A 14,533-nucleotide genomic window follows, 5' to 3' on the forward strand; every position below is an offset into this window, starting at 1 on the left:
TCGTCGCACAGTTAACCAATTTTTGTTGCGTGCGTGTTATATTATTTGCACGACTAGTCAAACACACGGGGGGACCACAAGGGGGGGCGACAACTCCCCTCTGTTCATTGTGTTGGGCGCAATGCCCTAGGAGATTTTTTTTGGACTTGTATTAGGTTGGCATGCCTACCTATGGTTTTGTGCATGATTTTGCACATGAATTTGGGCATGCTGGTTTTCTACCCATGGTATTTTGTAGATCGGTAAGGGGAATTATGGTTATGTTCTAATCTAGGGTTAATGGATTGGGGTTTATGAATGCTTCGACATGTATATATATATATATATATATATATATATATATATATATATATATATATATATATATATATATATATAGATATAGATTGTAACATTTAAATGAACATAATGAAAAATCAATTTGGTGGCCCCGGTTTTGGGATCCAGGGGAAAATCTTTGTGTATTTGTTTTATATTATCGTCATTGTTTATTTTATGTTTTTAGAATTCGTCTGTAGGTAATTTCTGTACAAGGTTAAAACCTACAGTTTTGTCAATTTGTAGGACATATAGCAGAGAAATGGAGATTGAGGCCTAACTTGGTCATTTTTCAGTCTTTTTGAGCCCAAGAAGAGCCTACACAGGGGTTTTTAGGTGTTTTGGACACAATGTCAACATTACTTTTGTGTTGTGAGTTATGTAAACTGATTTAATTTTATATTTGATCATATAATTTTAAAGGCCCAACATTGGAAGATGGACCCGAAGACGTAGCCCAAGAGGAATGAACTCCGTCATCAAATTGTTGTTTGTGTGATATTGCATATGGTCTATTTTTCTTCGTTTTATTCCTGCAAAATTTAACTAAAAACACTAAGTTTATGTGCTTTTGCAATTTGATCCATTGTCCACAAGACATAAACTTTCTTGCAAACTTTTTTTTTTAATGAAACTTTCAAGTTTTTAATTTCAGATCATTTTGATTCAGGAATAATTTTGCAGATCATGCTTTTTAACTAGATGGTTATTGTCCTTAAATCCACTTTCCCCTTTTATTTCAGGAATATATATCTCCCAAGGATGCTTAGATTGAATTCATGGTTGTGAAGCTTGAGCTTTCATGCAAAAAAAATCGCTTTCTTATTCTAGTATTATTCGCCTTGGTAGTTCTCTATTTTAAAACAAAAAGTTATTTCAACTAGGGCTTTCAATTTAGCCTTGTATTATTATGTAAAAAGCATATTGCATTGGGTTTGAACCAAAGTTGAGACAGGTGAAGTGTAGTAATGGTGTATATGAAAAAAACTCAGTGTTCATACTCATTTATATTCGACTATACACCATGTAAATAGAAATATTTAAATTTTAATCATAAACATAAGGATTCAAACCCATTGTAATCATACTATAACAATATTTACTCTTGTAAAAACTCAATTATCCATCACATCAATTAATTTGGAATGGAATATATTGAGATGGAGAAAATTCTTGTAAATAGCCATGGAATCAAATCATTTGTAAGCTAATATTTAATAGTTGTGTTCAATGTTTTTTTTTGTAAGCTTGACAAGACCTTTTTCATTCATTTTCATAAAAAAAGAGTAGGTTACATCCATATTCAATTGGTGATGTGGCCTCAACCTCCCCGGTGGAAAACCAAATCTGTTGGCCACCTTATTCCTAAGCTGATTCCTGAACGAGACCAGAGGTTTATTTACAACCCTTACCCTAAGTTGGACGCAGTTGGGGCTAGTTACCTCCCCGTCAAAGCCCAACAAAATGGTTCTGACCCCTGCCTCCTCTTGCCGAGGTTCCTCTGCCAGAGGAAGGTCGCACCATAATGTAATTTTGCTGGCCAAGATAGTGATAGGTACCTTGAAATGGTAAACCAAAACCACCAACTTGAGGCGTATAACTAACTTAAGGACCTGGTGCATGCATTGAGAATTGAAGATTGTAGGTATATCACATAAGAGTTCGATATAATTGTGAGCAGCAAGCCAATAAAACAAACTTTTTCTCACAAATCTGAGATGGGTATACCGAGATAGGTTGAACACATCAACCAAGAGTTCCCCAAGCCTCCATAAGACAAAACACAAAATCCATTCGAACAAATACACTCGCAAAATAACCCTTCTCTTAAACACCCATAGGTGCAGCAAGAAAACAAGATAAAAGACTAAATAAATCATGCATAGAATGCAGACTGAATTCCAATGTTCAAACCCCAAGTGCATGCCCATCTGAGAAAGTAAAATTCCATAACAAACAGAGAGAATTCGACCATATTGAGACCACCCATCAGAAAATACATCTATTTCCTTCTAGATTTCATGGGATATTGTCTTTCTACCCCAAAACATCATCTCAAATATTTCCTCCAACGAATTATCAAAAAGAGATTAAGTGTAGGAGAAAGGGAAGGGAAACACACTGAGAAAACATACCTGATGTCGCAATGCGCAGGGAAGAAGATGAGACTGTCGACGCCAGGGTGGCGAGTCTCGAGGTGAGCCTTCAAGAGCACCCTAGAACTTTCAAGTAGACCTATAGCCATGCCAAAAAAGATACCTCCCACTCGTTTTAAGCTCACTACATAAATCCCCAGCAAGAAAATGTCTCGTCGATTTTCTTATTCTCCATTAATATCCTGCATGTGTATTTCCACCTCGCATAATATGGCAAGTGTGTGAAGGCCAATAACATAATCACCTACTGTCTTTTCTCATTAAAACACTATCCATGGCATGGATGCCACGATATCCAACTCTCTGCCCACACCTCGATCGGGGAAGTTGTGTTCAATGTTTGTTAAAAAGTTAAGAAATTTATTTTTAAATTTATAAGAGATGTCACAAATGCAACAAATGAAAAAATGTGGGTACTAATTCATCTGGAATAACATTTCTCTTTATATAGACATTGCAACCCAAAAAAATGAAAAGCATTCTCCTTCTAATAAAAGCTATCTTCATTTTGTCGATAAGAGCACATTATGATATACACACAAATTCTTATATCTTCTACCAGGCTAGCTAAAACATATATTCAACAACCTAAGTGACTATCAAAATTATCTTTTCCCTCAGTGACTATCAAATTATTATGTAGAGCATGATAGAATTAAAATATATATAGTTGTTGCAATATTCCAGATCTCTTGAAGTCACAAACACCATAAGGCTGTAATTCACAAAATACTCAGATGCTTATAGAAATAAAAATTGTGATAGACTGTTGTTTGCTGTTGAAAAAATCAAACTGATTACAAAACCAAAACAACCCTAAACCGTACATGAAGGAATAGAAAATCTGAAAACTTGTTGTGATATAGAGAAAGATTGACAAATTAAAACAACACAAGAAACATTATAAAACACTTTGTACATACATTTCATGATGAATGAAAGAACCTAGATGTTCATAAGACTCTTTCAGAATAAAACTCAAAAACCAATAATGACATACTCATATCAATACTTACTATTAATGAAGAATATGATGTTTTGCAGTGATAATGGCATTAACTACAATTTAACAATAGGAAACAGAAGTACAAAACTAGAAGCAAAATATGCATCCAAATGCTCAAGGCAATCATTTAGATTCTAAAATTGTAAGGTTATGGTTGTTGGACGTAACTACCTCAACGAGCCATGTAGTGTAAGAGTTAAATTTATTTGTTTGGGGGTTTTTTGTTTTGTTTGTCATGTTGTTTTAAATATATGAACAAAATTTTATTATTTTTATATCCTTAAAACATTATATAAAATAAACAAAATTGTTTATGTTCAAACATGAAAAACCTTCATCCTTTAATTGCCTACTAGGGAGATAAGGACTTGCATAAATTTTTTGGTGTATAGTAACCACTACTAATTTTGCATATTTACACTTTTAGTCCTACATATTAAAACATTCAAGAAAACATAGATAATGGTAGCCAGTAATTCCTTTATTTCCATCTTATTCCTCTTCATTTTTATGCAAATGCTTGCTTAACTTGCGGTGGGCAGTAAACCTACGGTAAATAGGTTATTTACCTGAGAATGAGCTATTTCAAGGATTTTAATTTTAGGTAGTTTTCCTATGAAGTTTAATAACGAAAAATCATTGCACAAATATTTAAAAATTATGGCATAAATATTGCAACTACATCCATAAATTATGGTAAAAAAATCTAAGGCAATTATCCACATGACACAAAGTTGCAATAAGACTTGTAAAGTTATGGTCCAATCAAATGTTTGAAAAATATTTTTTTCAATAATATTGAAAAATATATATTTGTTTTTCAAATTTAAACATTGTAACTTGCATTGGTCAATGCTAAACTAATAGTGGCAAACACCCAAATCGATTCCTAGAATCCTACCTTGGCAAGGACTAATAATAAGAAGATTATCATAATCGTACATCTATTTTTTATTATTATACCCATCACAAGCATGATATTATGCATTCAATTTTTCCCTTTGACTAGGTGTTACTTTGTTTTTCCCAAAAAAAATGTGCAGTGTCTCCATAGTTTAACATTATGGATTGAATTTTATTTTTTTATTAATATTTAAAATTATTTATCTGCAAGAAGATTGGTTGTAATGAGTCTCATTGTAGCCTTTGCACAACACAATGCAATGTTGATAACGTGACAACCTTTGCACTACACAATGCAATGTGGATAACTACCTTGTATTTTTCTACCATAATTTTTGGATGCAATTGCAATATTTATGCCATGATTTTTTAGATTTTTTTATTGTTAAGTATCATAGGAAACTACCAAAAATTAAAATCCTTGAAAATAGCTCATATTCACCTAAATAATTTATTTACCATCAATTACTACCCACCATAATTTAACCAATATTTGCATAAAAAATGGATAGAAACAAGATGTAAATAAATACAGTTACTAAGAGTTGTTACTCTCTTCATCATTTATTTTTATTTTTCTTCAACACTTTAATAAATAGGAGTAAAAATGTAAATGTGCAACCTAATAAGTAGGAGTAAAAATGTAAATGTGCAAGTTTTTGGTGGTTACTGCCCACCCAAATTTATGGAAGTCTTTGTGCCTTAGCAAACAATAAATTTTAGGTTCCATATATCAATTTGAAATTTTTTTAAAATCTTATTAACCATTAATTAATTATAATTTAGTTTAATTATTTTATTATATTTAAATTAAAAATTATATTATTAAATATTTTTAATTAACAAATTGAAAATTAATAAATATTGTTAGTTAACCATGAATATTTATTTAATATATTTTAAAAAACAGTCTATTTAAAAAATTAATATAGATCTATTTAATTACGGTTATTGCAAATTTTGGTTTAAGTGAAAATGAAATAAATTTTAAGAAATAAATTAAATTATAATTAAAAACGGATATATAATTTTACTTAACCATCAATATGAAATATATTTTAAAAATCTATTAAAAAAAATTAATATAGATCTATTTAATTACAAACAACAAATTTTGGTTTAAGTGAAAATGAAATAAATTTTAAGAAATAAATTAAATTATAGTAAAAACGGATATATAATTTTACTATATCAATGGCGAAATAAGTGAAAAATTATTAAAAATAAATCTATTTATCAATTCAAACAACAAATAAAAGTAAATAAAACAACCCATTTTAATACAAATAATTTTCACTAATAAGATATTCAACTATCTTTCACCTATATCTTGGCGAGAAGTGTTTCTCTCTAAAATATATCTACAGGTTCACACAACTAAAACCTTATTACAACCACTAGCACAAATTATCACTATAATAAAATAATACAACTTGACCATCCTAGAGTCAGAGCAAGTGTTTCTTTCTAAAAGGTCATATAATCAAAACTATTATTATCACTAATGATTACAAGAACAAAATATTCAAACGATTACCCTTGTTTTATATTAAAAAACACATTTAAAAATTGTGGTTTATCATCAGGACTAGATGAAAATGCAAGTCATGGCACAGACTTAAATAAAGGGTGATATAGAGGCCAAAAGATCATATAATGGCAAAAATTGATATTTTAATAATGATTATCAAGATCAAATAATATTTCTATAACGACTAATTTTATAATTTAAAATAAAATAATAATAATAATAATAAAGAAAGATCGAAACACGTAAACATTAATAAGAAACAAACAATCCAAGTCAACCAAATACAGGAATAGAGTAAAATAAAAAATAAAATAAATAAATAGGAGTCAAGACCTGATTAATGAGTTAAGATCCAATAACAAAAATAATAATTAAAAGAGACTAAAATTAAAACAAAGCAATCAAAAGGTGGGTTATTAGGCCGATAGGCCTTTCTTTGAAAGGGACCTTTCGTCGTCCTACTCCTTGTGACGCTGACATCTGGCAAAATTCGTCACTGTTCAGGAAACTACTATAAGCTGACACCTGGCGAACTTCCAAACCTTTATCCGCGGTCATATGTTGGCTATGCGGGGAATATGCCCTCCGTGCTCGTCGCTCGTCCTGTATTCATGAATGCGGTTCTGCGGTTACCTAATTTTTAGTTGGAGTTGGAGACGTTTTGTTCGGAAGCTTCAGCGTTCCTAAGCTCCAGTAGTAATGGCGCATATGAACTCTCAGTTTTGGCATTTCGCTCTTCCTGTTACGCTTGCCAGGGTCGATCCCTGCACCTTTCAAGAGATCCCTGCACCTCTCCCCAACTACGAAACATGCCTCTCATTTCTTCCTTGGCCGTTGGCGTTCTGCAACCTCGCTTTTCTGGTGCTCGAGGTGAAACCTAGCACACGACAGGTATCTTGGATTGTGATCGCTTCTGTTTTTAAGGGTCCGTGACTGGGGACTTTGAATCAGACAGTCTTGTGACAGACAAAACTCAAGGGCAGGCCCTGCTCTCGAGTATCCCGAAATCCATGCTTTGTTATTCGAGCTATTGACGGCGACTCGGCGAGCATGAGGCCGATCCAGGCCTTCTCTTAATCTAACTACTCCCTTCTTCATTAGGTAACGACTGCAACTCTTCTTTAAATACGAACCCTAAAAGCTATGAATTGCGAGACTTTGTATTGTGATTTTTGTTTTCGATTTTCCGTTGGAATTAGGCTTTAAAAGAGATGAAGTCATTTTTTGCTATTATCTATATTTGGGTGCTCTGCGGTCTAATAGTTTTACAGCAAAACACTTGTGCAGCTGTACGTTCTTCTCCAAAGTTTCATACCAAAGGGTTTTTCCTACCGTTGATTTCAATTTTTTCATTCAGGTTCCCCAGTTGGAGCATTTTGTTATATCACGACCTACGCTTCAATCTCACCTTTTCCCCTTTTAGGTATCTTTGCGCAGACCATTGATCATCTAAGTTCACAGAATAACGAGGCTGCCAGAGATGGAACGATTTTAACAGATAAAGTATTTTCACTTATTCCCGCTATTCTCATTAATATGGTTTTGTATATTTAATTTGATTGTACTTATGATAACAGAAGAAAGTGGTTTTGATTTTCTTGAAGCTTAGGGTTAATGTTTCTGAGGAAGAGTCGTTGACATGGTCTTATACTCAACTTATGTTGCTTGCCACTTCTGGACAGACTGAAGTGAAACAAAGTACTAGAGACAACTATAAGGTTTACTCTTCCAGCTCTCACAGCAGCAAATACATGGAAATGGAGCGCAGAAAATTGATTTATCGCGTTGATTATGACGAGGCAACAACTTATCCAACCACCCCATCTGACGCATCACGGCCTCCTTAATGGGTAAAGCTTTCTGAAGAGAATTTGTAGCATACAGTTTCAAGAAGACGAGAGAACACATTACTGGTTGTGGTAATTGTGTTTTGTGTTTTTGGCTCTCTTTCTCCTAGCTTTGTAAATCCAATTTGGATCTGTGGAAAATGAAAATTCTAGCCAATGCATTGCTTTTAACCGTGCAATGTGTGTAAGGAGAAGTAGAATGTTGTCTTCATATCACATTGGATGGGGATGGGAACTCGATAAATGCTTGTTTTATGCCCTTCCTCTGAGTTTCGGTTTCACTATTTTTGCCAATGGTATTTTGCTATGTCCACATCATATTGATTCTTATATGGAATACGCTCCCATCTAACTCTACTTCTGTATAAGTTTTTCCCACATCTGCATTTGGCTTCTTATATGGAATACGCTCCCAGCTAACTCTACTTCTGTATAAGGTTTTCTCACATCTGCATTTGGCTTGCATTTTGGATGGCTTTTTCTTTGTTATATGTTTTTTTCTACAGCGTTGTATTTTTCTGGCAGGATGATATATGCGGACATGGGCACAATTTGCAGATCACTAGACCAGTTTTGTATTGATATGATACACTGGGCTACAGTTTCTCTATATGGGCTGTGTCTTTTTCTATACTGGTTTTACTATTATATAATGAAATCAACGTGTTTTTTTTTTTTCTTTAACTATTATATAATGAAATCAACGTTTTTTCTTTTCTGAAAAAAAGAGAAGTAGAATGTGTAATGTTGAAATTGTTTTTGGAATTTGTGGATTTAAAACATTTAATTTTTTTTTTTATTCACGAGAAAATGACAGAAATGACTAACATTGAAGGATGTGCATGTAGATCTTGATTAGTAACAGGGGCTGGTGGCTGTTAATGTTGGTTTGCAGTTTATCCATTGGAAAGGAATATATATGATAGAATCCTCTTTAATAACGTTACAAACTTGATCAGCTTGGTCACTTTTCCCATCTATTCTTTCAATCCATATTTTGTAATTTGTTTTGTTGTGCAGCCAATGACTATGAAGTTAGTACGAAAAGAAAAGCCTGCAAAAATTGTACCTGTGGCCAAGCTGAGTTCGAAGAGAAACAGACGAAGTTGGGCCTGACTGCAGAACAGTTGAATAACCCACAATCTGCGTGTGGAAATGTATGCTGGTTCTTTTTAATCTTTTGCTCTTATTTCATTTCTTTCTCGGGAAGAAGTATTTGCAAATTGCCATCCCTATTTTGTGGAGAAAGGTTGCCAATTGGTGAACTACACAGAATTTGCAACCCACAAATAAAAGTATAAGATGTCTGTTATGCTTACCATTTTCCTGTGACTAGATAGAAAAAAGCAGCAGTACCCTTGTACACTCCCCATTTTTCTGACATCCACACTCGTTACCCTTGTTTTTACAGATGATTATTCTGCCATGTTGTTATAGATTGTTACCTATGCAACGGAATCATCCACACTTGTTACTCATGTTTTCTCAGTAAACTATTCCGCTATTTTATTATACATTAGAGGTAGATCACCCATGCAATTAAGCCTTAGCCAAGTGTCTTGGTTGTAGATATTAAATCAGAAGCTACTTTCTTCTCAAAAAAAGCAAATATAGCAACATATTCTGTCAAAAACAAAGAAACATCAAACAGGGGATAGGATAGAATCAAACACAGAGTTCATTCTAGTATCTTTTAGAAGCTCTTAGGCTGTAGCTGGTAGGAATCATAAGGCAGCCCCAAATAATACTAAAGAAGCCTCAAAACTTTGAGATGCACAAGCCGACATTACAACAATATAGTCAGTATATTAACTCAAGTGATAACATATCACTTGTAGGAATTGAACATGACCATCTCAAAGCCGACATTACAACAATATAGTCAGTATATTAACTCAACATATATCACTCATAGGAAGTATATTAACTCAACATGTCACTCGTAGGAATTGAACATAGTGGGTAGGATAACAATCAAGCATCCCAGCCACTCAAGATAAACCTAATTAGTTACTTAATCTGAAAATTTTTATGAAACTATCCGGAAACTTACAATTGGGATACATAACTTTTTCTGGTTTGCAGGATGGTTGGAAACAAAATTGTTTAGTGCTCAAATACTACTTTTATAGTTGCAGAGTGATTGGAAATTGTCATAAGACCTTGTGTTATTTTTTTTATCATCTTCTCAAAACAGATCGTCCTCTTATTGTCAGCCATTTATATTTTCCAGACAATGTTGGCTGGCAGGGCTAAGAACTAGAGGCAGAATGTGTTCTAGTTATGTATTAATAAAATTGTTGAGGATTTATTTCAAAGTTTAGTTGAACTCTTGAATCACATTTTGATGTCACTGATATTTTGTTCACTCGACTGTCGACAGGTATGGGACAGTTACATCATCGAGAAAGCCATGAAAGAATATTATCACAATGATCTGGAGGTTATGATAGAAGCAATTCAGAAAAATATTTCTGTATGTGCCCCTTTCTTTCATCTGAAAAATGTAGTTAAATTGCTAGATTACTCATTTACTTCTTCATCATATTTTGAAGTATTTTTTTCTTGTGCAAAGGAAAAAGGTCGCAGTTTATGTATATATAATGATTGTCATCAAGGATAAAATTTATGTGTTGTTTCAAAAACAGGGCAGCTGGTCTGATGAAGTACCTACATGGGAGAAATGCAAGGGACATGAGGTCGTCTGCCCCGGAGAGTAAGTCTTACAAATTACTAAACTCTAGCCGGAACCAAAGTCAGCTGTTTTGTTTTCGTTTTTGTTAAGATCCAAATTACAGTGTTAAAATTTTTCTTCATAATTTACAGTGGTTATATTCTCCACTGAGTTTTCTATTGCCGAGAATGTAAGTAAATAGGTTTGACGTTATCCTTTTCCTGTACTGTTGGTTGCACAGGTTACTTGTAGGATACAAGTATGCATTTTGGTATTTTATGGCTAAACACTTGGTTTGAAACAGTCCTGCAATTAGAAGGTTCTTTAGTTGATAATCCCTAAGGGGTGGTTTACTTTTTCCTTTAGTTTAACAATTTCTGATAAATACTTCTTCTGTAGAGTAAAATCTGTCTGTTGGGTAGTCTATCTCATTTATGAGTTTTAGTTTTTCCTGTTATTAAGACAAACATTGGAACAGTTAGATCCAGAATATCCTTGCATGATTTTGTGTGCATTTGGAATTTGTGATAGTTATAGCCATATCTTTGACAGTTGTTCCCTTTCATGCATTCCTCATTGCAGTGGAGAGCACAAAAGCCCACTTGGGAAACTGGATCATTGTTTTCCCTAAAAAATAAAGCTGTGCAGAAACAAGAGCGTTTGCCTAAATCTGACCCGTTGGGCGTAAAGCTAGACATGAATGATGATTTGGAGGATCTGATAGATGAAGAAAGCCTTCTTTCTGAAGAGGATTCGAAAAGATCTTCATTGCCCTCTGGTTAGTAACAGGGGCTGGTGGCTGTTAATGTTGGTTTGCAGTTTATCCATTGGAAAGGAATATATATGATAGAATCCTCTTTAATAACGTTACAAACTTGATCAGCTTGGTCACTTTTCTCATCTATTCTTTCAATCCATATTTTGTAATTTGTTTTGTTGTGCAGCCAATGACTATGAAGTTAGTACGAAAAGAAAAGCCTGCAAAAATTGTACCTGTGGCCAAGCTGAGTTCGAAGAGAAACAGACGAAGTTGGGCCTGACTGCAGAACAGTTGAATAACCCACAATCTGCGTGTGGAAATGTATGCTGGTTCTTTTTAATCTTTTGCTCTTATTTCATTTCTTTCTCGGGAAGAAGTATTTGCAAATTGCCATCCCTATTTTGTGGAGAAAGGTTGCCAATTTATTTAACCTTTTCACCATTATGGTATTTCTAGTTTGTTCTTTTAGTTACTCTTTACGAGTATAATTGTTATGTATAAAAGAACAGAATGCTGCGTTGATATCTGTCAAACTTCCTTTATGTCTCTCTTAATATACACAGCTGTGTTTTTTAATGAAAACTTGAGTTTCCATCTCCATTTTTGAAGAAGAATCTTGGCTGCTGGGATCTGCAGCGTATACTATATTACAGTTACCCTATTTTATATTCCAAATTGTGAACAAGGTCACCTACTGTAGGAATCAAAATGTAATATAATATTTGCTCATTTTTTTGATATAATGGGTGTCTTGATTTTGTTAGTGTGGACTCGGGGATGCGTTCAGGTGCAGTAGTTGTCCCTACAAAGGACTTATCTCCTTTCAAACTTGGGGAAAACTTAAAAGGTATATATACCACATACATATTGTTTTCCATCTATTTCGCCTTCTATTTTTAACAAGTTTGTTCTGACATATCAATTCCTCCATTTGACTAAAATGCTTTTACAAAAATTGCAGGTATCTCTTCCTGGCACACTCTTGACTGTTGATATGTGAGCAAAGTAGTGCTTTGAAGAGTTAACAATTATTCATAAACCCTCAATCATTCCGTGCCATCCAAGTGATGGGTTGCTTACCTTTAAGCATTTCTAATGTAATTTCCGTTCAACCATTGAGTGATTAAATTAAGCAATGGTGCAGCCTTATTTCTAGGTATAAATTATAATATAGTGTATGACAATCACAACTATTGCTGGCGTTATTAGGACTGTTAGTGTTACCTATCTACTTTTGTATCTGTTATATATGACATGAAATGATGAATCTGGCCAGGGAAGGAATGTTTATAGCATCCCAACATTGCTTCCTTGAAGGAAATGAGTAAAGTACTTAATATTTGTTTATCAAATTTAGGATAAGTTTGATTTGCTTGGCCAGCTCTTTTCTTATGCTGTTTTTTCAATTACAACAGTCAGTAAGGGCTATTGTATTAACTATACGCACGATTTGTTAAGAAGTAATCGACCTAATTGAAGACATTCCCAACCATTCATTTGGGCAAATCTTTCATGACCATTCATTTGGGGAAAGCTCTCAAAAGGATGATAAATTGGTTTCCAGATCGGTTTTCTTTTGCCTTCCATTTGGTTGAAGTTGAATAGAATCACAAATTTACTCTCCCTGCCCTAAATGTGAATTGTATCCCATGATATCTTTCTTGCAGAGACACCTTTAAGGACTGTAGCTTTTACAAATGAAGTTAGACCGGATTTGTTCTTTTGATCGGTTTATTTTCCATTTGTAGCAAGAGAATACATCTTATATTACTTTGCAAAATAAGTAGATTACATATGTTGTGTCATGAGGGAGGACCTGGAGAATGCTTCATTTTGCCTCTTCCCCAGCATGGGTGTTAACACCCTTGTTCGGTGTATAGGGTCATTTTACCCTTATGGGTTTGACTAAACTTGTCTAGGCTTCCAGCCTCTTAACCGGGTTGAACTTTGTTTAGGCTTCCCAACGTTTTAGGTAGGTTGGAAATCCTAAATCCTTTTGTTACAACTTATGGATGACTCGTTTAAATGTTCTGCTGCTCGTCCTTCTCAAATTTATTAGTGGAGTTATCATTTTGGTCTTACAAAGCATAACCTATCTTCTCAAATTTATAAGTAGGGTTATCATTTTGGACATACAAAGCATAACCAATCTTCTCAACCGGATTTGTTCTTTTGATCTGTTTATTTTCCATTTCTAGAAAGAGAATACATCTTATATTACTTTGCAAAATAAGTAGATTACATCATGTGTCATGAGGGAGGACCTGGAGACTGCTTCATTTTGCCTCTTCCCTAGCATGGGTGTTAACACCCTTGTACACTAACCTTCAGAACTCATACTTCCCTTCCTACCTACGCCAATCACTCTCCTATCAACAGCTAGCTAAGAGACTCTATTCTCGTACCACTTGATCCTGTACGAGTAGAAGTTCCACTAAGGATGGGATAATCTATAGCCTGGGAAAGACGGAAAACCAGGAGCTCCTAAACAGGCATGCTTAAATAAGAAAGTAGGTATGGTTAGATAAGGAAGGAGCCTCAGGAACTTGGCTTACACAAAAGCTACTCTCTACTAAATCCTTTTGTTACAACTTATGGATGACTCGTTTCAATGTTCTGCTGCTCATCCTTCTCAAATTTATTAGTGGAATGATGAGTTATCATTTTGGTCTTACAAAGCATAACCTATCTTCTCAAATTTATTAGTAGGGTTATCATTTTGGTCATACAAAACATAACCAATCTTCTCAAATTTATTAGTACTTCTCAAATTTATTAGTAGGGGTAGGGTTATCAATGATCATTTTGGTTTTATAAGAATAAGTTAATAACCAAAGGGCATAATAAGCAATGCATTAATTTTGTTTTAAAACTTTTCAATATCAATAAAAGGAAAGAAACCCTTTTAGATTAAAAAGTAGATTTTTGTAATTCACTTGATTGACAAATTAATCATTTTAGTAATTGAAAATTATGTGAACAGATTTAGAAATTGCAAGTTAATGATCAAATAATTATATTAAAAAAATTAGAAAATTCAGAATTACATAAAAAGACTTGTTAGGATATTGGAAACCTAAGCAGTTTGGAACAATTAGAAAATTCAGAATTACATAAAAAGAATTGTTAGGATATTGGAAACCTAAGCAGTTTGGAAATATATTGGTAGGGGATAGTCATGGTGGTTATTGCTTTGGTCACTAGCAAGCTTCGTATATGCTTGGCCATCTATAGAGTTTTTTGATTTTGGGTAATTAATTTACTCTAAAATGAAATAAGACATTCAATGTGTTCTTTGTAATATAGATATAAATAAAACATCTAAAGAAAAGTAATTT

General features: G+C 33.6%; 1 protein-coding gene across 4 annotated transcripts; it reads left to right on the forward strand.

The window, feature by feature from the left end:
* The first annotated feature begins 6,485 nt into the window (after positions 1-6,485).
* LOC149140212 (anamorsin homolog 1-like) lies at positions 6,486-12,551 on the forward strand. 4 transcript variants are annotated; one of them, XM_089448808.1, is made up of 7 exons: positions 6,486-7,015; positions 7,186-7,417; positions 7,597-7,764; positions 8,782-8,918; positions 10,145-10,237; positions 10,410-10,477; positions 11,018-11,201. In XM_089448808.1, exons 3-7 carry the CDS (start codon positions 7,761-7,763, stop codon positions 11,064-11,066), a joined length of 351 nt encoding a protein of 116 aa, XP_089304934.1. In that variant the 5' UTR covers positions 6,486-7,015; positions 7,186-7,417; positions 7,597-7,760; the 3' UTR covers positions 11,067-11,201. The 4 variants fall into 4 exon arrangements, with proteins under 4 accessions (XP_089304934.1, XP_089304933.1, XP_089304935.1 ...); XM_089448807.1 differs by having other exon boundaries at positions 7,202-7,417; XM_089448809.1 differs by having other exon boundaries at positions 7,272-7,417.
* Positions 12,552-14,533: the final 1,982 nt, after the last annotated feature.

Source organism: Pinus tabuliformis, chromosome X, assembly GCF_031772625.1.
Source record: "Pinus tabuliformis cultivar Carrire ecotype Pingquan chromosome X, CPIR1, whole genome shotgun sequence".
Classification (NCBI taxonomy): Eukaryota; Viridiplantae; Streptophyta; class Pinopsida; order Pinales; family Pinaceae; genus Pinus; species Pinus tabuliformis.

Bases quoted from the DNA above. Each gene is read 5' to 3' on its own strand.
- LOC149140212 (XM_089448808.1), top strand. The intron at 8,919-10,144 runs GTATGCTGGTTC...GACTGTCGACAG, and splicing joins CACAATCTGCGTGTGGAAAT to GTATGGGACAGTTACATCAT. The intron at 10,478-11,017 runs GTAAGTCTTACA...TCCTCATTGCAG, and splicing joins GAGGTCGTCTGCCCCGGAGA to TGGAGAGCACAAAAGCCCAC.